Source organism: Desmodus rotundus, chromosome 9 (genome assembly GCF_022682495.2).
Source record: "Desmodus rotundus isolate HL8 chromosome 9, HLdesRot8A.1, whole genome shotgun sequence".
In the NCBI taxonomy this organism is placed as follows: Eukaryota; Metazoa; Chordata; class Mammalia; order Chiroptera; family Phyllostomidae; genus Desmodus; species Desmodus rotundus.
The window spans coordinates 29,462,303-29,486,968 of record NC_071395.1 but is presented as its reverse complement, the minus strand read 5'-3'; the positions used below and the strand labels follow the sequence as shown (position 1 = coordinate 29,486,968).

Sequence of the window (24,666 nt, the reverse complement as noted above, 5' to 3'; positions counted from 1 at the left end):
TTAGGGAGTGGGGAATGATCTTCCTCCTTCAGCATCACTGCTCCTCTATGTCTCAGTGTCGCATGTCCACCAAGTACCGTGCACCATGGGAGGCACTAGGGACAGTCTCAGAAGCACAGGCCCACGGTCTGCCAGTCACGAGGAGTACCAGAGACACGTATATACATCGGCGCACATACTGCGCAATATATTCAAAGCTGGTGGGCCTGACAGTCCATAGCATTGTCTTTCAGGTTGCTTTTCTTTGGATATGGTAATTTTCCACGTAGGTGTTCAGTTCACATCTGAATACTCAGCCCAGTAGAGACAGCATTTTTTATTTATTCATCCAGCAACAATCCACTTATAGACCCGAGGTGGGTGCTTATGACATGAAGTTGCTGCTTTGTTTCCTCTCCTTTTACTCCCAGTTTTTTTTTTCTCTCTCCCTCCACCCCTTCTTTAATCCATTCATACGAATAAAACAACAGGGCTGCAAACTATAACTGGCTGATTACTATTTCGTCACAAGCTGGGATAGAAACTCCATAAGAATTGGTGGATTGGATTGTAGCAGCTAAGTGTGAGGAGGGGATAGAGAGTGTGAGCCGGACCTAAGTGTGCAGAGAGGAGTGTGTGGACTGTGAGCAGGGGCTGACTGCACCCGGGCCCTAGAGCAGTGCACAGCCCTGCCTGGGTGAGCCCACTCCCTTGAAGCAGCAGGGAGCTGGAACCAGGTCTGGAGTAGAGGTACCAGGTCTGGCAGGCTGGAAGGAAACTACTCTCAGAGAGTTCTGAAGAAAATGAGTGTGCAAGAGGGGACACTGGGATTGTGGACTGAGGACAGAAAAGAAAAAATGTGAATGGAGAAAATAGGTTTTTCTTCATTTGTTTATTCATCACTGCTATCCTCAAAGTGCTGGTTGATATGATTCAAGTTAGTCTAATTAGAACATTTTTGTGTGGCAAATTTGGGGTGGGTGGGAGGTAGCAAGCGATCATCAGATAAAAATGCCCTCCACAAATAAATATTAAAGGAAAGAACAAATAGAAAAATGGAAGGATGATGGGATTCTCAGTCCCTTTTGATGTTGCTTTGGAAAAATAACTTGAGCCCTGACTTGTGTGGCTCAGTGGATTGAGCACCCGCCTGTGAACCAAAGTGTTGCCGGTTCGATTCCCAGTCAGGGCACATGCCTGGGTTGCAGGCCAGGTCCCCAGTTTGGAGTGCATGAGAGGCAACCACACATTGATATTTTTCTCCCTCTCTTTCTCCCTCCCTTCCCCTCTGTCTAAAGATAAATAAATAAATAAAATCTTAAAAAAAAGAACTTGTAATATTCTTCTTCAATGTTTGTTGTATTGAAGTTGAAATATTTCAAGTGATGGTTAAATAATATTTAAGTGATGGTCCAACTTAGACTTCTTGAGTTTAATACTTAAGATATTAACTATTAAAGAATCAGTATTTTTTATGAAATATTGTTATTATTTCCTGATAGATATTTCACTTTGTAGGGAAAAGCCAACATGTATTTTGTTGTACAGAGGGTGTTTTAAAAAACTTTTCCCTCAACCCATTTTGCTACTTATTACTCTGTAAGCAGTACCTTCTATTACTGTGATTTCCTTGTGCCCCAGTTCTTTCTGGATAGTTTTCGAAAGTCAAGTTGGAATCAGCCAGAGTTTGTGCCAATTAAGATATAACTAAATTACTAAGTTATACACACTTTATTGCTGTTCCCACAGCAAGAGTGTCTTCTAGATATTCTTTTAAGTAGGTCATTGAATCTTTTTTCTCTATGGAGCAGTAAGAAATGCATGAAGGAATTTGAATTTCAAGAGGCTGTCTTGCATTTATATCGGAGCATTGGCATTTAGAGACCATAAAATAAATTGGCAGTGAATGTTTTATTTACCTGTTAGACTCTCAGCTGGATCATCAAGTAGTACTTTGCCAGATATATTGGAATACACTTGATGGCACAGAAATGGAGTGTAAAGCATTTAATCAAAAATATTTGTGTGCAGATCCCATGAGGATTTTAATGGTCAGAAAAAATACCTGTACATGTAACATAGAAGCAAAAATTAGTGGAGAAGTAAAACTGGCTCGCTGTCATATGTATTCTTTCTTTTATATGAGCAAAACAGTCACTATTTATTGAAATGTATTTTAGAATAAGAATTGTTACACTGCTTCACCTGTCAGAATGGCCAAGATTTTCCATAAAGCTGGCAGCATGAATGACAGCTGCAAACCCAAGGTTAGACTGCGGAGTTGGTTTCTCTCTAGCTTTCTCTCCTTTTAAGCCTTCCTTTCATGTGTAGCCAAGTGAAATGTAAGCTGTGCAGATCCTCAGGGGCCTGGGCCTGATGAGAGGATACAGAAGAAAGGCATCATCAGTTTGGAAAGCCTGCCGAAGGCACCGAGGGCAAAGGGCCCAGGTGATGACATGACTCCCAGACCTTTGTAAGGAGATGAATGAGAAGGCAGCGCCTCTGTGAGCTCTGGATGTATTTTACTCACAAGAGTAATCCTAGGCTATCAAACCAATTGTCTTGGCTTTATCCTTCAGATGTTGCAAAAGAAAAATACATTCTTTTATTGTTCTTCCAAGTCGTTAACCATTCCTCCTTAATCATCCGCAGCCTATGTGGGAATAAGTCTTTTAAAGATCACTGAACTTTGCTTGATTTGAAATCAGAGTAGAATTCATTTCATTTAATGTGGGAAACCTCCTTTTGCGAAACTTGACACAAACTGGCTTCTTAGCCTCTTAGAATTGAATTGAAAAAGAAGAACACAGCCAGATGCACAGATGTCTGCTCATGGGTTAGATTGCCCTAAGCTTTATGATTCTTTGTCTGTGCTTATTGATCGCTGAAATAACCTTGGCAGTCAAGATTTAGAAAGTCAGTGTGAATGAATGAATTTCAGGTTGCAGTTACAGGCATGCGACTAGGCTATCCATAATGTATAGTGAGTGCTGTTATAAGTTTTGCCACTCGTTTAATGATTTTAGAAGCACTTAATATATTTGCTTTGGTGGAAAAGTTAATAAGTCCGCTAGGCCACTGGTGTGTAGAAGTGATGTGTGAAGAAATAAATTCCCTCAGTTCCCACAGCAGCATATCACAAAAGAACTGGCACACTGTGGATTGTTTGGAATTTTACAGGTCTCCTCAAGGAGCAAGTTCAGAATGGTTTCTAAGAGTGCTAAATCAGTATCCCTGCGCATGGATTTGGCTGGCATGGATTTGGGCAGAGTGCGCCAAACAGAGCTAATTGAGGTGGAGAAAAAATCGAGAGAGCAGGCCGTAATGGTGAATAGAGTTATTTGTCACTGAGTTTGTAATGGGATTTTCAATTAATTCATGCAGGCATCCAGTGCCTTACATTAGCCTTGTCAAGATGAACTACAGCCGCATCTGAAATGCCATCCCCTATTAAACGGTACATGTCAGTGAATTTGTAATTTCTTCTGTTCAACCAGAAGATGAATGGATTCCACTCAGAAAACAAATGTGTGCTTCAGAAGTGCACATTTTGAAATCCCGAACACTTCCTAGGAGGAACATTCTTTGCATTGTTATACAGTGAATATGTATTAAAATGTAATTGCTATGTGAATTCGTCCAAAAACTAAAGCATCCAGCTGTATAGAGACAAGTACATTTTCAGGTACTGCGTTTCACTGGTGAACAGGCTTTTCATTCCGGGTGATGGTGATGGTGACGATGGTAGTCCATGCATGTAGCACTCACTGCCTGCTGGGCCCTTTGTAGTCGTTTCCATCCGTTAATTCACGAAATCCTTGCAAGAACCCAGATGAAGAAAATGAGGCACAGAGAGGTTAACCTGCCCAAGATCGCACAGCCGAGCTGGGGTTCAAATCCAGGTGTTGGGCTCTGGAGTCTGTGCTCCAGCAGGTACCCTCTCCTGCCTGGTCCCGGTCCCATCAGCTACGTTCCAACACTGTTTTACTGCAGTGTTGTTAGTGCTCTGTCTCTGGGTCTCTCTCTCTCTCATAATATTTATTGCTGTGTTTATTTACTGTTATCTCCTCAAACCTATCTTGGGAAATATTGTTAAACTGTGATAACCAGAGCTCAAGAAACATATAATAAAGAAGAGAATGTATTGAGGCGTCTCTGTGAGGACAGACAGAGATTAGAATCCTTCCGCAGAGCTGGACACTGGATGGAATATGACCAAAGTTCACAGGACTGTGAAGCACCAGAGTTCCTGAGGGGCCTTTCCCTTTGAGGGAAACCAAAGGGCACAGCAGAATTGTTTACAAGATTAAGTCAAGGATGGGTAACAGGAGTCAGGCCATTAGAGGCAGGATCTTAAAAGGCAGGGTTCAAAAGTCGGGGGGCACATGCAGGTCCCAGGACTTCTGGAAGGCTCACGTCCTCTCTTCCCAGGATATTGGCCTCTGGAACAGCTCTAATTAACCAAACGCAACATCACGTGGACCAAGCCAAGACAAGAGGACTGCCAATAGCAGTTTGAGATCCAAGAATTGGCTAGTTCCCTTCAGCCAAAAAAAATGAACAAAAAAAAAAGTTTGGCTTTTATAAGTAGGTCAGACTCTAAATCCCTGACTAGAAACCAAACTATTATTTAAAACTATATTATGAAGGTTTGTTGCCATCAAGGCTAAAATATTTTGACCTACTTTTTTTTGTGGGTGGGGGAGCACTAGGGAGAAGATAGTAATATGAGTAATGCTCCTTATTGTTCTACTTCATTAGAAAGATTAAACTTAATAAAACTATTTCAACTAGTGTAGGCCTGTGCTTTGCACATAGCTGTCTGCCTACCAGCCCACTTCCTGTCCATTTCCCACCCACTGCCTGGCTCCTGGTTCTTACCAGGGCTGTCTGAGCTTCCAACCTGGGAGTGGCTGATCACTGCCTGAAGGAAATGGCACTAGGAATTCTTTGATACGTCATTCAAGACTCTCCATAAGCTAGCCTCTGCCTACCACTTCTATACTTCATATTCCATAATTCCTGTCCAGGAACACCGCGTTATTTATAAAACCCCACTCCCCCTGTACAGCATGCTCCATTTCTTTGCTGGTGCCATCTTCTCTGCCTGCAATGCCCCCACTTTTCTCTTTCTTTTTTACAAGTATATTTTATTGATTATGCTATTAACAGTTGTCCCACTCTTTTTTTCTCCCCTTTATTCCCCTCTGCCCAGTACCCCCTTCCTTCCATCATTCCCCCTTCCCCCTTAGTTCATGTCCATGGGTTGTACTTAACAAGTTCTTTGGCTTCTCCATTTCCTACACCATTCTTAACCTCCCCCTCTCTATTTTGTACCTACCAATTATGCCTCTTATTCCGTGTGCCTTTCCCCCCATTCTCTCCCTCCCTCTCCCCCTCCCCACTGATAACCCTCCATGTGATCTCCATTTCTGTGATTCTGTTACTGTTCTAGTTGCTTGCTTAGTTTGTTTTTGTTTTTGTTCTTTTAGGTTCAGTTGGTGAAAGATGCAAGTTTATTGTCATTTTACTGTTCATAGTTGTGATCTTCTTCTTCTTAGATAAGTCCCTCCAGCTTTGCCTGGCTAACTCCTTCCTATGTATTCTGTAAGACTTGACACAGGTGGCACTTCCTCCATCTAGGAAGTGTTTCATTTTTCCGCCCACCAAAGGCCTATTCTTTCTGCTCCTGTATCCAGTCTCCTTTGTTGCCGTCTCTATCCTTGCATAACTCTGTCGTTGCACTCACTACACACTGTACTATAGTTATTTCTAATATCCCTTAGGAATAATAAGCACGGAGCCCCGTTCCTCTTAAACCCTCAGCACTAGCATATTGCCTGGTCAAAAGGAAAAAGCTCAATACCTGTTTTCTGGGTGAATGAATAAATGAATAAGTACATGAAAAGCAAGAGCCCAGTAATCTCATTCAGCAAATTACTATAAATGTTTGATTTGTCATTTAGTCTTCGAATCAATGATAGGCCAAGAAGCCAGAGAGCTTCTTAAAGTGACAACTTATGCTCAAGAATGGGTGCCTCCACTGCCATTGGGAAATTTCATATTTAGTCCATTTGATGATTAGGTTACCTTGGGGGACACACACATTTTTAAACCTGCCATTTAAAGTCTTCATGCAATGCAGTAACATTGAAAACCTTAACTATCAGCGTATCAGCCTAACAGTGCCTGTAACTAGGAACGAGCAAACTTGAATGAGCTTATACAGATTGTGAAAGGACCATATGGCTGCATGATGATGGGTTACAAACTCTGAGAGGGCAGCAAAGGTGGCTGTCTTATGTGGTATTCTGGACCCTGGCATATAGTAGACCCTCAATAAATGCTTGAGTTTATGAGAGAATAGGACCTACTGTCCACATTAAATCAGTTAGGAAAGTTTTGCCCAAAGTCAAACTCTGATTCTTAACCAAGTTTAAGAGCAGCTAGTAAACGAATAAATGGTGCTTCTGTTTAAATTTTTCTTCTCAGTACTTATCATTTATCCTGCTGAATAAAGTGGTTACTATCAGAAAATAAGTTTGCTCTTTGTGAGTTTTTGAATCTTACACCAGGGAGCCAGACTCAGCAGGCGTGTTTCCATGTATTAAATACCCCAAACTGACCCTGCTAAAGTAGACTTAGGAGTAGAGAGCTAAATCACAAAGGTTGTGTGGGTAGTCCGGTCTTCTTATTTCAGTGTGACATTTATTTGGTTTGCTGTATCTTGGTTAGATACGTGTATAGTTTTTCTGTGTGAGATGTTCTTCCTAGGGCAAAGTGTTGGTTTGACCATGGCTTAAAAATAAGGATAACACAGTTAAGTTTTTGGACATTATGGGGACATTTTTTTCACCAAACCTCATCTCTTTCTTTAAGGGTATACCTCAGTTACCATGTGCCAAAGCATTATACAACTACGAAGGGAAAGAGCCTGGAGACCTTAAATTCAGCAAAGGTGACATCATCATTTTGCGGCGACAGGTGGATGAAAATTGGTACCACGGGGAAGTCAACGGGATCCATGGCTTTTTCCCCACCAACTTTGTGCAGATTATCAAACCGTTACCTCAGCCCCCACCTCAGTGCAAAGCACTGTATGACTTTGAGGTGAAAGACAAGGAAGCGGACAAAGATTGCCTCCCATTTGCAAAGGTAAAGGTAGAATGATATTGTTTTCCTCCTGTCAGCTGTTCCTCTGTACCTGGATACGTAGCAGTGTGGCTTGTATTATTTCGTTTTGCAAAAAAGGTACAATAGTTGTATGTGAACTATATCACTGTGCTGTTAAAAATACCTGGAAGCGGACTTCTCAGAGTCACATAGGAAGGAATTTTGTGCTTGGATTGTTCTATATGAAAGATAATTGTTTGCTGTTGTATGTGGTATCATTTCATATTCAGAGCCTAAATTTAATTCTGAGCCACTTTACAGGGTAGGTGTGCCACTCAGGGATTTTAATTCCCTGTGAATCATGAATAACAAAATGAAACTTCATTACTTCATTTTATATGTAAATTTCTTTGCTGAAAAGCACACAGGAATATGTCTACTGAATTGGTAATACCTGTATGCTTTGGAATTTTAAGTAGGATATTGTATTTTTTGTAAAGAAAAACAGTAGGATGTGAATTTAAATGGGCATTTGGTGTATTATCAGAGAGAAAGTGACAAGAGCCTGAAAATCAATCTAAGACAGTTTCAAGAGGCTGGGTAGCACCTGAGGTTGCAGTTTGCACATCTAAACAGAACAAGCAGCCAACCCTTGTACGGAAGGCTCCCTAGTTTAACAGTGTTCTGAAAAGGACACCAGGCTGACTGAAAGTTGCCATTCAGTTCATCACACCATTGGATTCATGTACTAAAGATATGCCGTAGCGTTTTATTCACGCACTCTTCAAATGTTGGTCTCTTTATTGAAAGGGAAATTAAGTGGCAGGCTTGATGGGAACAGTAGACTAATGTTTACTGTTTCTTTAGGATGATGTTCTGACTGTGATCCGCAGAGTGGATGAAAACTGGGCTGAAGGCATGCTGGCAGACAAAATAGGAATATTCCCAATTTCATACGTTGAGGTAAGTTAATCTGTAGAAATGTGTGTCGTGTTAGTATTCAGCTTAGCAAATAAATCTTAATTATGCCATTTGAGGATTAAGTCCTAATAATCACTTTACAGTATAGACATATATTAAATCATTAGGTTGGATCTCTTAAAGAAATACAATGTTTTATGTCAATAATATCTCAGCGAAACTGGAGGGAAAAACAAAGACAAAAGTCTAGTCTATTTTAAAAAAAGAAAAGTGCTCCTAACACAAAGCCCCGGGAGGGCCCTGTTCCCGATCATCGGTGCACGAGGAAGAGTCCCTTGCCCTGCCCTCCGGTAACTGAAGACTCTGAGACTATGAAATATTTGAAACTCTTCACTTTGTGCCCCTGCTCAACGCGTCCCTGTGTCTTGTGAAATGTCACTGTGTGCTTCTTGTCAGCACCTATGCTGTTTCCAGGTATTCTATTCCATGTGCCAGCTTTGGGTTCAGAAGGCTGATAAAGTTCTTGAGTAAGATGGAAGACGAGTGTATCTGTTTACTTGTTTACTTTTCTCTTTTATTGTCTGCCACATCATCAGAATGAAAAGAGTGATTTTTCCGAGGAGGCCTCCAGTAAACTTCAAATATATGAATGAATCTCCGTTCCATCCCAGCAGCAGCTTGTCCCTCTCCCTGTTTTTAACCAACTTACTCAGAAAGGTTACGGCCAACCTGATTCAGTGAAGTCCTTTTAGAGAATATGTCTACAGTAACATGGTTGTATTATTTTGAAGAATAATATGAATTAAAAATGAACCAGGGAGTGCAGTTTACAATAGGCCTTCATTATATGATACATCATAAACTTTGCTGTCCTTTAGTCAAAAGAATTTCTTGCTGAAAACAAAACTGAAGGCATTTTCAAAGAATGAAACACAGTCCAAACAACCATACAAGGTTAGCTGAGGTCTCAGGCTTCTGGAAACGTAAGTTCTTAGTGAGTATGTGTGTCATGGATAAAAGGGGGTTAACCAAGAGAAGTGGAAAAGGTGAATTTTTATGGCAGGAAGAATATTTATGCAGGAAGACCGGCATGTGCAAAAACCAAAAAGTAAGAGACATCACCAATTGCTTAGGGAGCTGAAAGCGATTCTGTTATTTAAGATATCAAAGCATATAAAAAAGAAAAACCACCATCACTCATTTTCCCATCTTTTTATCTGAGGCATTTGTTTTGGCATGATTCTCAAAACTAAAATGATACTCAGCTTCTCCCACAGAGAGTGAGATTGCCAAAGTTTTCATAAAAAATCAGTTTGACGGTTGTATATCCCTGGAAAAGTAATTTAAACCATCTATGAGCCTTGAACTTTATCCATACACTTCAGATATTCCTTTTTATTGAAATATTTTTTCCTCCTTTGAAAGTAAACACCAAAAACAATTCTTAACTCTCAGGCAGTCCTTCCTGTATATTATTTGTATATTATAACTATGGGTCATGGAAAATGACAGCCATTTCCAAGAATTTCAATAGTTACGCTGAAGAGCATGGGTAAGCACAAGCTTAGTAATGAAAGCCTGTCTTTACTTGTTAGGTATTATCAGTATTGCATGCCAGCACTCGGTGTGTGATGCATGAAGAAGGATTGCTGTACTTTTGTTATTGGACAGGTGCGGAATTGCTCAGATAGGCAGAAGGATCCACCTAGGGAAAGTCCACAGTCGGTTCGAGTCGCTCAAGTCATTGGATTGTTTCCTCTGACTTAAGTGGGAGAGATAAACTCTGCCCAAGTGGAAAGTATTTTTATTCTTCTGCCTCATTTCTTTCAAATGCATATTTTCCTCATTTGAACCAGAATTGTGGCAGCTGAGACCAGGTAAACAAATCATCTGTCTTCCAGAGACTGTGACTATTTCTTTGATGTTGGGCCATCAGATTGAAGTTTCTGATGGTGAGCGAAACATCCGGGGATTAGTGACACCTGGCTTAGCCTTTGGGCTGATAAAGGGGAAGTAGATTTCCATAGCAACCTACCAAAATTCTACGATTTAAATAAAGTATAGACTGTCTTACAAGGCAGTCCCAGATAGAAGAAAGCCAACTATAGGAGTCAAACTTGGGGATTTTTTTCTGAAAATTGCTCTTTCTTTAAGCTCTGTGAACTACTTCAGGGCCCAGGCCATCCTGAATGAAAAACAAGCTGTGTTACAAAAATTCATTTGTGAATTATTTTCTTATATCTTGTAAACATATTTACATCTCCATCAGTTACCTGCTTTTGCTTTTTTCACAGTGCTGCCAAAAACCGACCCCCGCCCCCACTGCCCCGATGTTTTGAGAAGATCAAACGTGATAATATATCTCAAAGGGTCTGGCACTGCTATGTCTTACGCATAGTGGTTTGGAGCTCAGATTAGACTGTGACTCACAGTGTGCCAGAGTGTAGTCGTGATCAAATAAAAGAATCTCACCACCACATGTAATGAGGCAAATGAGTTCAGAATTGAATTCCAAGTCACCAGAGAAATGTCTTTGTTTGCCACAGGCTTGTCAGCAGAAGCTGTAACTCCCCTTCAACTCCTTGGTTGGCTTTGGTAATGGAAAGGCCCAAGGAACTTGCTTATGGCAGAAACTAAACCGGGTGGTCCTGGGGGTAGGATTCTGGACTGGAGTAGATTCTTTGGGGTCAGAGGTTCAGCTGTGGAATTAAGCAGTGGGGTAAATTGAAAGGAGCTGAGCATTAGAGGTAAGGTAAAGAGGAGATTGAGTGGGAGGACAAAGATAGTGAAAAATGCTACTGGAATAGATGGCCCTCTCTTCTTGTCTTCAACTGCCCTTTCTCTTCTCCCTCAACTTTCCGTAGCTGTGGACCACAGCCTCTACCTGTGTTAGGGTAGGTAATCAAATGGTGGTAGTGGTGTCGTGACTTGCAAACAAATGACCTCACCCCATTAAAGTACAAAATTCTTCAAGAGAAAATTGGTTGAGGGGAGTAAGTAGGAGCAAGAAAGGCTGTATAAATGACCTCGAATTCTGTCCCTCGGAGTCTTTGTTTCAGTCCTTCAGACAGCATCCTCTTACTTTGATCACATTCACTCTTCCCTTCTGGAGATTCTCATCAGACCCTTTCTGGTCACCATAGAGCACAGGTGGCAAACACACCTGAAGGCCAAATCCAGCCCCTGACCTTGTTTTATCCGGCCTGGTACCTTGTTTCTACCCGGCAGCAGCGCTGAGCTCTCCCTTAACTGTTAAGGAGTAGTTACTTTTATACAGTCCTAAAATTACATTCAGCCCTTTGAAGGCACCCTCGCGAGGCTGATGTGGCCCCTGGTGAAAATGAGTTTGACACCGTTGCCATAGAGGTTGTGGTTTCTGTTCTGTTTAGACAGGATCTTCCTAAGCTTGAGCAAGTTGAAAATAGTGAGGGGTAAGAGTTTCTTGGAAAAACCCAGGGAATTCTGGAAGACACCATGCCAGGGTATGTATAAATGAGTATAGTTGTCAAGAACCGAATGCAGTTAAAAAAAGAAATCTTTGTTCAAAAATATCAGTCTTCAACAAAATGGAATGGAAGATTTTAGCACCCTCATTACTCGGAGCTGACTCATGCAAGTTCAGCAGTCATTTGGTTAAGGATGACATGATTCTTAGCAAGCAAAAAGTTTGAAGGAAATAAGTGCTAAACATCGGATTTTGGACATTTTTCAAACATTGTGTATTGCAAGCTTATGATAAGCTATAAATTTTCATTAAGTTTATCATTTTACTTGATTTCTAGTCATTTGTTTAAAATACCACTTGCCCAGTTTAAAAACAAAAACAGTATTTAGCAACTTGCTCCTCTGCTGTAGATACAATAAAAATAAGCATTCGTAATGGCATGTGCCGTGAGGTAGGCTGAACAGTCAAGTACCCTCAGTCTTTAGTTACTGCCAGGAAGAAGGGCCACGTGTCTCGTTCTTTAGATTTCTGCTGGAATGTCACTTCTTCTAACAGACTTCCCCTCACCACCTTGCCTAAAGTAATTTTTCTTTCTGTACTTGACACATAAGGCGGTGTGGCCGTAGGGAAAAAACTTGAACTCTGAATCCAGATGGCTGAGACTCAAGTCTTGAATCTGCCACAAATTGTCCAAGTGACTTTGGGCCTTGTCTCCTCATTTGTAAAATAATAGAACCCCTTCATAGGGTGAGTTAGTTCCAATGGTATTTATACACAGTGCTGGCACCTGGTAAGGGCTGTGTAAGTGATCACTATAATTATCACCTATGTTATTATTATTCCTTCATTGCACTTTTTACTCTCTGTTACTGTTCTAAGTTATTTGTTAATGTGGTTACTGTCTCCCAGGACTCCATGCCTCCATTAGGATGTGAATTCCTGAGGCCAGCATCTTGTCTTTCTGGTTTACCTTGTTCTCCTGAGGTCCTTGTATAGCATCTTCCCCCTAGTAGGCTCTCAATAAATGTTTGTTGAATGAATGAATGAATGAGCAACCTAAGAGCCTTTTGAACCTAAACCAAAAGCAAATGAGTTTTTAGATGTTGCCATCTTTTACATTTTTTCAACTATTACTCCCATCAATCACCACCTAAGCATATATTTTTTCATCAGTTTATCTTCATGCCATCTCAGGAGTTACAGTCCTCAAAGTCAGGTCTCTTCTGTGACCTTAGTGAGGTCTTTCAGAAATGAAGCTGAGCGAGTATTTGGTCATACCAAATTTAGAGTTTTTCCAGACTAAGATAATGGTGGATTATTTTGGACGCTCTGGGGATTAGATCATGGGGCCTCTATCTTTTATCTCTTACATAGAGAAGTCTCCCTGATACTTTCTGAGATGCATTTCCACCTGCTTGAGCTTATTTCTTTGGTTAGGGTAGTCTTTCTGTCAGGGAGCCTCATTAAAAAAAATAACTTTATTGAGATATAAATAATACGCAATAAACTGCACATATTTAAAGTGTACAATTTGATGATTGTAATGTGTGTTCTCAACTTTTAGAACCAACCCATAGACAAATCTTGGGAGACCTTCCTGGGGCTAGGGAATGCAATTGTGTTATCAGTCTTAAGGGAAAATCTCATGTGTGAGTCTCAAGTGGACTGAAGGGTGGGAGCACAATTTCCAAGTTAGGGAATTGGGAGATATTGTCTGTGTTCTAAGGAATAAGAAATGGAGGTTTAGATATGCAGTTTGAAGTTGCTAAGGTGACTCAGAGGAGCTAAGAATAGCAGTATTAACTTTATTTCTTAACTTGAAGCCTTTGTCTCAAAAATAATGATAGCAGAAGCCTAAATAATAGTCTATGATTTAATAATCAGAGTTGATTGAACAATATGAAAAGATATTCTATCATTTGTATTTTGAATGTATTCTTTTTCTTTAAAATTAAAAAGTGAAATGTTCAATTGATTGAAATCATTTTTATTAAAAATTTTAGGGAAAGTTGGAAAGACAGAATTATTACTACATTACTTAGCGTCCAAATCTACCCCCCTCCTTTATTTCTGAAGTAAATTCATTTTTATAAAAGCAGTTTGGAGAAATTGTTGGAAAGGCAGAATTACTGTGTTGCTTACCACTAACTTTCTCCTTCAATCCTGCAATAAATTAGTTTTTATAAATGAAAGTTGGAGAAACTGTTCAGAAATTAGTAAGGGAGAATTATCCCATTGCTTAGCATTGTAAGCATCTTGCGCTCATCTTTAATTCTGACTCACTGATACCACCCACAGCATTTTTTAGCTCTACGGGCTGCATCCCGTGGTGCAGGTTTTCATATCTTCTCAATGTTATCAGCTTGATACAAGTAATTATTGCCTTTCTTTTGCCACAGTGATAGAAGGAAAAATGACCTCTGGCTCCTGAATTTCTAAGGGCAAAGGCAGGTCTGCTCTGAACTCCAAGAACCACTGCTTAACACACATCCAGCTAGAGGCAGCTGGACTAGACTCAATCTGAAAAGGAGTCCTTTAGATTAGATAAGGAATTTTATTTAGGGCAGTTTATGCTCTGTCTGTTATTCAGCAGCTTCTTACTAATTTAAGAGTTTCCTTTTGTTTTCCATTAGGAAAACATCAGGGAGCTGAGAGTCTAAAGATCAGTTAATGTTTATTGAGTTCTCACTGCATGAATGGACAGTTTCGGTACTCTGGGTAGTTTTATAGAACATAAAAATGCAGGTCTCCTGTAGAGCCTTAATCAGAGGCCAAGGATAATGGCCAAATGGTGTCTAATGTCCACAGTGACTCCCCAAGGAACCCTCAAATTCGTTAGCCTGGCCCTATTCCCCTGCACATACCCAGAGCCCCAGGTAAGTTGGTCTGCTGATCATTCCTGGGAATTACATACCTTGGAATTGCTGCCTTTACAGCTCACCTGGGATAGTTCTTTGTACCTATATCTGTGGAAAACTCAACCTTTTTCCAGGTTCTAATGAGTACTCTTATTTCTCATGAAGTCTTCCTTTCCTAATTCTTTTGTGCAGAAACAGAACAGAACAGAAGAGAACACAGAATAATCCTTCCCTTGCTTTAAACTTCTACAAAATGCTCCGTTTGTTACCATCCTTATACATTTGGCACATGCAAAGAGTATAGTTCTACACGTAGATGATGTGGTGTTTTCCTGTGTGGGGAGCCAAATCTTACGTAAAAATATTTAAACTTGCTCCCAGAACATAATTACATTCCAGAAAAGTTGGAAAGGAAGTAAATGACCCATAGTGCCATCACATATAATTTTGTTAAATGTCCTTCCATTCTTCTTCCTTGTGCTTTAATGATACGACACCCGTGGTTTTGCCTTTCTGTGCATTATTATAGTGCTGCTAACCCTCAGTCTCTGCGACTGTGTAATGACTGTGCTCGTAGCTAAACCGTAATTTGGTTAATTATTTTTTCCATTGTTTAAACAAGTTAAGTGTCTCGTTTGGGAGTACACGCCCAGTAATTGAGAAGTGAATCTTGGTCTCCATCCATTACTGCCCTAGACCCCTTCACTAGCCTCAGAGCACATGCGATGCTAGTGTTCGTAATGTTGATACAGAATCACTATTTACATAAAGCTTCCCTTAAGAACTGTGTAGCACATATTGATTTTTCATCAAGAATAATGACAAATTTTCAATTTTGATTGGTGCCCACACCAATCACACACACACATAAAAAATTAATTTTCACAAATAATTTCATTACTCAATGGTTTCAAATATCTGAGGTTGTCTTTTTTAAGAGGAAAATCACAAATTAATTCAAACCTTAATATTTTAAGGTCTTACAAATTTTATTTTCTTTTCTAAAAATGTTATGTTGCTATATACACCTTCAATTTTGCTAATAACTAAAGGGTTTTTTAAAAGATTTTATTTAGTTAGTTTGAGAGAGAAGGGAAGGGAGGGAGAAAGAGAGGGAAAAAACAGCAATGTGCAAGAAATACATTGAACTGTTGCCTCTCACATGCTCCTAGTCGGGCACCTGGCTGGCAGCCCAGGCATGTGCCTTGACTGGGAATCGAACCAGCAACCTTTGTTTTGCTTTGCAGTCCTGTGCCCAATCCACCGATCCACACCAGCCAGGGCTAGTAACTAAGGTTTTAAGAAACACAGGGGGTTCACTTTAATTAACCAAGTGCTAAATCATGTCTGTATCCTATGAGGAAACTGGATCAATATTCTATACTGTTCTGCAGTCTTGTGTACATATGTGGCATATAATAACAGGAACAGGTGAAGCACCTTAATTACTACCCAATGGGGAACAAGTTTCTCTGTAGTGAAAGAGAATGTGTTGCAGGAAGAATTTTCCTAAGTCTTATAAAATGACATTGCCTTTTATAATAGAGGTTGGTAGTGATGTACCTATGAGGTTTCACATATGTATGGAATGAAAATTTGGCTATGTGCTGAGAAGAAGGAAGGTTTTGAACAAAAGTATGATGTCATTATGGCCAATACTCTCAGCATTCTCTTTCTGTGCCAGATTCCTTGGTGATTGCCCCCTTACCCATGTCCTTTATATCTGTCGGTCTTTCTCCCTCTGTCTCTGTCTCTGTCTCTGTCTCTGTCTCTCTCTCTCTCTCACACACACACACACACACACACACGTTAGGTACCAGGGCAGGGGGACTATTCATTCACTGATTTATTAACCAATTACACATCGCTATAGAATTTCTGTCAGTGTTTCATTTTACATTGACAAAGTTTTACTTTGAGTTTAATGACAATTCCATATTCTTACCTCCTGAGATACATATATGTTTCTTCTATAGTTCCTACATCCGGTAATGAGGTCCTTGAAAATGAATCGTGTCAATGGAACGTATCTTTTTGGTTTATAGACATTTATTTATAGTGTGCATTTGGTGAATAAATACCAAATAGAAGGAAGAATACACAAAAGCCTAGTGTATTGTCAGTGCCTATAAGCATTGAACTGAACTGAGCCCAATTTTTAAATTATTCATTAGTCTGTCTCCTCAGCAACATAATTAGAATGTAGCTCTATTTGTTGCTTCAGAAGTAACAGATTACTTATATTATTATTACTGCCTCCTTAGCCTTAACTTTCAGGGCAGAGCTTTCCTCTTTCTTGACATCTTTTCTGCAGTCACTATTCACAGCCTCTCTCTCATCTGGGTGGATGAAGTGTTTCTCTTCCTTTGCCACCTCCTTCCTCCTGGGTCTTTCATCACCAGCGACTTGGTCACATCATATATATCTTTAAGCTATGTTCTTTGACTGCACTTCCTTCCAGTTATGGTTCTACCTCTTTCTTTCCTTTTCCTGCCAAAATCCTCACAAGAATCACAGCCGCCCACTGCCTCTGCTCTCTTACTCCCTGCTGTTAGCCTTCAGCACCTGCGGTCCCTGAAGTTGTCCTCCTGGCTGCCGCCAACTCACTGCCTTTTCTTAGCTCTCGTTTTGTTCTTTTATCTTCAGTGACATCTCCTATCTATCTATCTATCTATCTATCTATCCACCTATATCTTGCTTGCTTTCTCTCTCTCCTTCCTTCTTTCTTTTTCTTTTTTTCTTTCTCTTTCTTTCTTTCCCCCATACAATTAACCATTGTGACCACCATTCTCAACCTCCCTGAGGCTCTGCCTTTTTCATTCCGGGGCACTGGCTGGATGGTTGGTCTGGGAAACCTTGCAAGCTCTTTCCGTAGTGTGAGAGTTCTAAGTGCCTTTTGCCTTTCCTCCTGCCCCTGCTTTCTGCTCTACTTTTTCCTCCCTAAGTCAGAGAACATCAACTAGTTTGACCCCCCATGACTTTTATACGTGGCTTACGGAGTGATTTTGTTTCAATTAGTTGTTAAGATAGAAAACTCAAAAGATTTTACAAGGGCCTAAATTCCTTGCATTTCTTAATAAACAAACAAAAATCAGTGGACACTGGCAAGCAGCTGCCCTTCTGAGGGAGGGTGGACACTCCTTCGTTCACCACAGGGTCTGCCACTCCCTGTTGGTCTCTATCTGGTCTTCTTCACTCATTGACCTCACCTGCTCAAGCCCTGCTGACACATGGATTTACACCTGCTTCCCTCTGTGTTAGGTCTTCATAGTGCTATTTCCTAAGTTCTCTTTTTTCACAAGTCAGAGGGGCTGTTTCTCTGTTTCTCTTCCCCCTCCCCACCCTGCCCACCCACCCATTACTATGCCTAGCTTTTATAGTTACTCAACATTTGGATGAGTGAAAGGCTCCATTGGGTTTGATTCTGGATCTGAGGGCTCTATACTTGACGCAGAGGTCTTTGCCTCTGAACATTTTTGTTTGGGGTTCAGAAATGTTATTTCTACTCTACATAGGCATAAAACCTTACAGATCACTAAGTCCAACTTCATGTTACAAATGAGAAATAGCAGACACATACAAGATAATGTGATTCACCGAAGGCAACAGAGCCAATGAAGGGCCTGCTAGAACCCCTCAGTGAATAGTGAGTATAACTCACGTTCACAGAGCCCTTTATCCTGTTCTCATTCCCACCTAGGTATGCAGAATTGACATTATTGTACCCTTATCGTTTCATACAGCTGAGGAAGCTGAAGCCACAGAATTTAAATGGTTCACCCAAGGTTACTGAACTAGTGAGGGCAGAGACCTGACTCCAATCTAGACCTTTCAAGTTCACGGTTTTCCCTGTGGTTTTCTCTGCCAGTTCTTTATTCAGCTCTTTAAGCTAAAATGTGAAGGCTGTCTATGAAGTGCATCCTCCCTTCATCCCTTACATTTCAAAGTCAGAAACAGGAAAAAGAACATTCTAGTTTATTTATTTATCGTTTGACAGCTGGGGCCAAAAGAAGTGAAGAGAATTAAAATGAGCCATGAGCTGAGTAACTGATGTTTCATCTCCCTAACCTAGTGCAGTGAGGCAGTTACTCTGAAAACCCCTCTCCCTTGGCAGACACTCTGAGGGCTGTATCGGGAGTCTGTGTTTCTCAGTCTTACTGCCAAAAGGAGTGACCCCTGTTGTTATTACCAGCGAGCTGCTGCAGGGCCCAGGAGGCTTCAGAAATGTGGCCTGTGGGAGGTCAAGAGAGCAGTTTCAGTCCTCCTCTTGTTGACATAAGAAAGGTCCAAACCTGTGGAGAATTTTCATGAGTTGATTTGAGCCAAACTGACAACAATTGCTGGGACGTGGAATCTCTATGGATTGTGAAAATGATCTGGAGAATGGCAGTTTTGTAGCTTATTGTACACATTAGAATCAAAGTTGCAGACAAAGGAGGGTTGCATGAAAGTCTTGGGTAGTATATTGGGGGGCAGGAGAGAGCACGATGGGGAAATCTCTGAGACTGGATAAAGAGTAAAACAGAGTCATGTTCTTCTTTTGCATCGGAGGGTACAGGGTAGTTAATAATTACCATTTACAGCACATGGAGATGGTATTTGGGGAGCAAGATAATAATGAGTGTTTGTGATCTCTGCTCCAGTGCGAGTCTGTACCCTGAGGGGTCTAGAAGAGGGGATTACTCTGACATTCCAAGGGTGTATTACCACAGATGCAAAAAGACAGCAGACAGCCTCACTTACCCTACAGACTGACCTTTGTCAAGGAAGCTACAGGCCTAGGATTGACTACCTGCCACGACCCACTTCTAGTTAGGAGTTTCTATGTTCAGACCATCCTGTGTAGTTGCTTTCTGTCTCTGAGTGTGTAGGGCCCACTATGCAGGCCCCCTGTGAGTTTGTCAGGTTTGGTTTGTGGCCCTGTTTTCTTCCACACTTTCTAAGTTCAGCAAATTGTTGTGTTTATTGAGCCTCCGGATCTGGCCACCTTGGAAGCCTGAGGTCTTGAACTGCTCTGCCCCATATGTAGGACCACTGAGCACTCGAAATGTGGCCAGTCCAGATGTGACACAAGTGGATTGCAAAGACTCAGTACCAGAAAAAAAGGAGTATATCTCAATAATGATTACATGGTAAAGTGATAGTGTCTTGGATATACTGGGTTAAATAAAATATAGCATTAAAATTCATTTTACTGTTTCTTTTTATCTTTTTTAAAATGTGGCTATTAGAAAACTTAAAATTACAATATGACTCATTATATTGGGTCAGCCAAAAAGCCCGTTACTTTTTTTTCTGTATAATGGCTCTAGTATTGCTTAGTTGTCTTTAACTTCATTCAAAACAGTTTTGTTAGATTGTATTGTGACAGCTGTCATATCAGCATGCATCTGTAAAAAAACATCAAAATTGGTAAATTTTTTGCTGCCATTTTAATATTGAAGATGGAAGAAAATAAGCAACATATTTGACATATGCTTTATTATTTCAAGAAAGGTAAAAATGCAACTGAAATGCAATAAAGGATTTGTACGGTGTATGGAGAAGTGTATGCTGTGACTGATGGAACGTGTCAAAAGTGGTTTGTGAAGTTTCTTGGTATTATTGACATTTTGGCCAAATAATCTTTTGCTGTGGGGCTGTCTTATGCATTGGAAGATGTTTAGCAGCACCCCTGGCCTCTACCCACTAGAGGCCAATCGTGGCAGATAGCTACATACTTAAAATATTCAAATCAGTAAAGTGATCAGTGAAAATGAAAACTGTGTCTTTTTTACAGAAAAAAATGTAAGTAGACTTTTTGGCCATCCCAGTACTTCAGCTGGACAATGCCTGACTAGAGGCAGCCCTTTCTTCCTCCCCTTGGTAGTTTTAAGAGAATATTTTTATTCATTCAGCAAATGTTTACAGAGGCCTAAATGGAGCTGTTACCTGAGGGAGGCTTTTGGATCAATTTGAATAGATTCCCAAGTAATCCCCTTCGGTCTCTCTAATTATTCCTCTTCTGTGGGGGGAGTCTTGTATTATAAATGAAGACTGAGTTTGCTTTTGTATTTAGGTCATCCCAAAACAAAAGCCTTTTTGCCTAAACTGCAGGGAAGAATAGAAGAACAATGGAAATACAAATTCCTCATCACCATTATGTGGAAAACATTTTGCGAAGAATTATAATGTGAGACAAAATATTTTCCTTCCTTTTAAGCGGAGGTGAATGGCACGACTTTCCACCCATAGCATTCACTCACTGTTTTCTTCAGTGTCTGACTCTCTGGAGAAGGCACACTGGGCCTAGCAATGCCGCAGAGGTCGAAGCACTCCACTTCTTTCTTTCTTTTTTAAAATTGAATTTGGGGGGGTTATAATATTTTATAAAAGTCAAGCATGCGACTTTGGCATACAGCATTTAAACATGCATGATGTTAAATTGAGATGCCATAATGGAAAAAGATTGATAAATTTGGCGCATAGTATAAAAATATATGTATAGCAAACACATGTCAAGTTAGAAAACAAATTGAAACAATATTTTTACTTTGATGGATATATATACACACATATATACATACATGCATATAATATTAGAGAATGATTTATATAATACCTAAAGAACACATAAATCTATACGAAAAATACCAACAACCTAATAGAAATATGGCTAAAGCTTGAGAATAAGCAAATCCTAGAGAAAGAAAATAGATGCTTAATATCATTAATAAATGGAGAAACAGATTAAAACAGGTTTTCTTTTTTAACCTCTCCAACTAATAGAAATTTTAAAATTATTGATAACACAAAACTATTAACAATATAAGGAAACAGGCTTTTTTATGCGCTATTAGAGGTGATGAAAATTGACTCTCTTGGAGTTCAGTGTAACAATATCTTTCAAAAAAATGTTTTAAACTTACGCATCAAGCTAACAATCTCACTTTCAGAAGTTTACCCCGGCAGGTGTGCGTGCACAGGCGTGCCAGGATGTGTGATGTGATGGCACATCCGCGCAGTGGGGTAGCGGACTCTCAACCTGCCCATCGACGTGCAAAGGTGTCCATGAGGTTAGAGGAGAGAGTAGTGTGCTGCTTGGGTTACAATTAATGAAGGAGCTGCATATTTAACAACAGCTACATGGAAAATATGTGGAAGGCTATATTACTTTTGTAATATATATTTTAAAATATTTGCCTTTTATTGAGAAACACTTAGGTTCAGGGCACTCTAGTGTGTTATTCATTCCTCAGACTTACTGTTTGTAGTCTTTGGTGCTCAAAAGCTGGAGACTGATTCATCTCTGAAGCTTCATTTAAAATATTGAGTATTCATGCTACTTCTCATGAAATTGTTTGTTCTCTTTTATAAAGGCGAAAGTCTCTTTAGCAGAGAGGATAGCCACATACTCAAAAATTTTTTGCTATTTCTTAAGTTCCTTGTTGTTGTCACTATTATTTTGTCAGTATTTCCTTTTTCTGTTTATACTTTTGATAAACTCAAAGACTAATTCTTTTTAAATTTTAAGGTTTACCAAAAAGGGACATTAGAGTTTTAAGATCAACAAATCACACTTGTCCATGCTTTTAGCTCTTGTGTCCGACCTAAGTCTTATCAAATATTCCTTACTGAGTACTTGGAAGAAGGTATTTTAGGATATAAATTTATTTTGCAGGTGATGAGTGCACTCCTCAACTTAAAGGTCGTGTCTAGGTAAATGTCACGAACAGCCCACACTGCTGAGCTCAAACATTCGTCAATGAACTTTATCAACCTTTCATTAAAAACTGTCAGATCTCTGCTTTCCTGTTGTTACTCCAGGTTAAATTATACTTATAACAAAAGCCTCCTGATGTTCCTGCTTAATTTACTTACTGCTTCTACTAAATAGTCCCAATTTTATTATTTTCTTTGTAACTCATAAGACGGCAAATAGTGTTCCTTAATACCAACCTCTGCTGCTTTAGTAGAACTCTAATTTTGAAATATGACAACATTCGTCTAACAAATATTAGCATCCATGTGTAAAAATGAAATGCAGGAAAGCTATACTAGCCTAGTTAGAGTAGAAATAAAAGGAATGGAGTGGAAAAATAAACGATACCTGTTTGAAGTGAGATCATTATACATCTGGGGAGCTAGAATGGACAAAAAGACCCCTGGCTCCACCTTCCTTATTTTATAGCCGAGGAAGCTGCCGTCGCGAGAGGCCTCAACGTGAATGGCTGTGCCAGGACTAGAACGGTGCTCTCCTGTCTGTGGTTTGCTAGTCGCCCACACCGTGTGTCCACCTGCGTACCCGGGCTTCTGCACATAGACTGTGTTTTTCTAAACATGCCAGTCCTGTGGCCCAGCAGTTCCACTCCTGGACATATACCCAATAGCCCCCAAAGGACACATACAAGATTATCCATGGCAGCGTTGTTGTTAAAGCCAAAATCTGTAGGGAGGAAGCAGAAAGGGAAAGGGAGGAGGGACAAGAAGGCAGAAGAGAGCAAAAGAAAGAAGGGGAGGGAAGGGGGACCCAAATGTAAATCAACGATAGAATGGATAAATAAATTGTGGTATGTCCATGCAATGAAATATTACACAGCTATTAAACAGACTGATTCATGGAGCAATATGCATAAAAACATATTGTTGAGTGAAAGAACCAGACATAGGAAATTATGGAGGGTCTTTGTGTTATTTATTAATGGTCCCTTAAGGTCAGGGACCATTTCCCTGCATCTCTAGATCTCGAGCACCCAGCCCGTTATCTGGCACATACCAGCTGCCCAGTGTATGTTTATTGTAATGGAAAGTATATGATGTAGATAAAGACACAAGGGAAGTGTTTCTCTATTGAGAAAAACAGCAGCAAGTAGAGGGAATAATGATTGATTTTCCATTGTTTTTATGAGAGCACAGCCTATGGAAACCTGAAATATTAATATTAACTGTAACTGACACTTAGCTAGGTATGACCATAACTAGATGACGGTGATATTTCAGAATATTTCAATACAGGTGCTGCTATTAGAGCCTATGGTTTGACTCCAGGATTAATTCAACCACGAAAGCAAGCAGATGTAATAGTTTCCTCTGTTCCTATTTTAGGAAGTCTTCTCAATTTCTTCCCCTATTTCTTACTCTGCAATGCAGCAGAAGTGCTGCTGAGTTAATTGGTCCAATTTTAGCACACCGATTAGGTCATGTTTTTGAGGATTTGTGCCTTGGGGACTGAATGAGCTTCTGTTGAAAGAAGGCTTTCTCCTACTCCTTGTCCTCTGGCCTTGCTGGGTGCACCGGTCCTTCATCTCATTGAGATGATATGTCTGGGACGAGGGAGATGGAATAGCTCTTCTGTCTGCTTTGATTTCGGACTCCTCATACCCAGCTTGTGTAGGAATGAGGACCCTGCCACCACATGGTCTGCTGAAGTTTATTAGCACTCCACACTGAGGTTTGGGCAAGTCCCACCACAACAAATAAAACAAAACATGGCTTCCTTGAGTCATTTGATTCTCTTAGGGACCAACCAGAAGGTGGGATGGCTAGACCAAGGTGGGATTGGTAAATTCAGGATCTCCTGGTCTGATGCCATCATAATGTTATTAGAAGACCATGCTTTAATACAACCTCATCTCTTCATCCCTAAACACACGCACAGAGTCATGGTTCTCCTTTGGTGTGATTATTCTATTCCTGCATTATTCCAACTTCTCATGTGGAAGAAACCCTTGAAGTCTATAGGAAAGGTATGCTCATGTTTGGAAAAGAAGTGCCCTACTAATTATAGATCGGACAGGCCAGACGAATTTGAGTCCTTGGGGGAACCACAGGAACAAATTGTTAATCAATTTGCAATCACCTTTAGAAGCACTGGTTACTGAGCTACCATTCATATGGCTTTGTGAACAGCCACTTGTGCCAAAGCAAGTTCACTGTTAAGCATTGACCGACAGGATTTTCACTTTTCTAGTAGGACATTCGCATCAACAGGATGAAGAGACACGGTCCTAACCATTTAGGTGGGTGAAAAATAACATTTGATGATGTTATTTTATCTAAAGGTATTTGTGAGGTGCTGAGCATGCAGTGCCGGGGTGGGAAAAATCTCTTATTTTTCCTGCTACCTAAATTAACCTTTAAAAAGTTTATTCTTTATCTAGTGTGTTGTATGAGAGGTTGAATTATGCTCACTGTTTTCCTGTTTTTGTAATACCTAGAAAGTTATAAGCAGCTTGTTTTCCGTGGAGCTATCCAGAGACGTAGTCTACCTCAGGGAAACAAAAACCTCATGTTCTTTCCTTTCTTGCTGGCGTTATCAGCCCAGAGCACAGCTTTTGACCCCTTGGCCCCTTATTTCCTTCACACTCAGGC

General features: G+C 40.2%; 1 protein-coding gene across 1 annotated transcript in view; it reads left to right on the top strand.

The window, feature by feature from the left end:
- SH3RF1 (SH3 domain containing ring finger 1) overlaps positions 1-24,666 on the top strand; it is a 150,327-nt gene that overhangs the window by 87,597 nt on the left and 38,064 nt on the right. The window contains exons 3-4 of the mRNA XM_053930653.2: positions 6,859-7,134; positions 7,960-8,055. Of these exons, the coding sequence (XP_053786628.1) occupies positions 6,859-7,134; positions 7,960-8,055 (372 nt within the window). The remainder of the gene's footprint in view (positions 1-6,858; positions 7,135-7,959; positions 8,056-24,666) is intronic.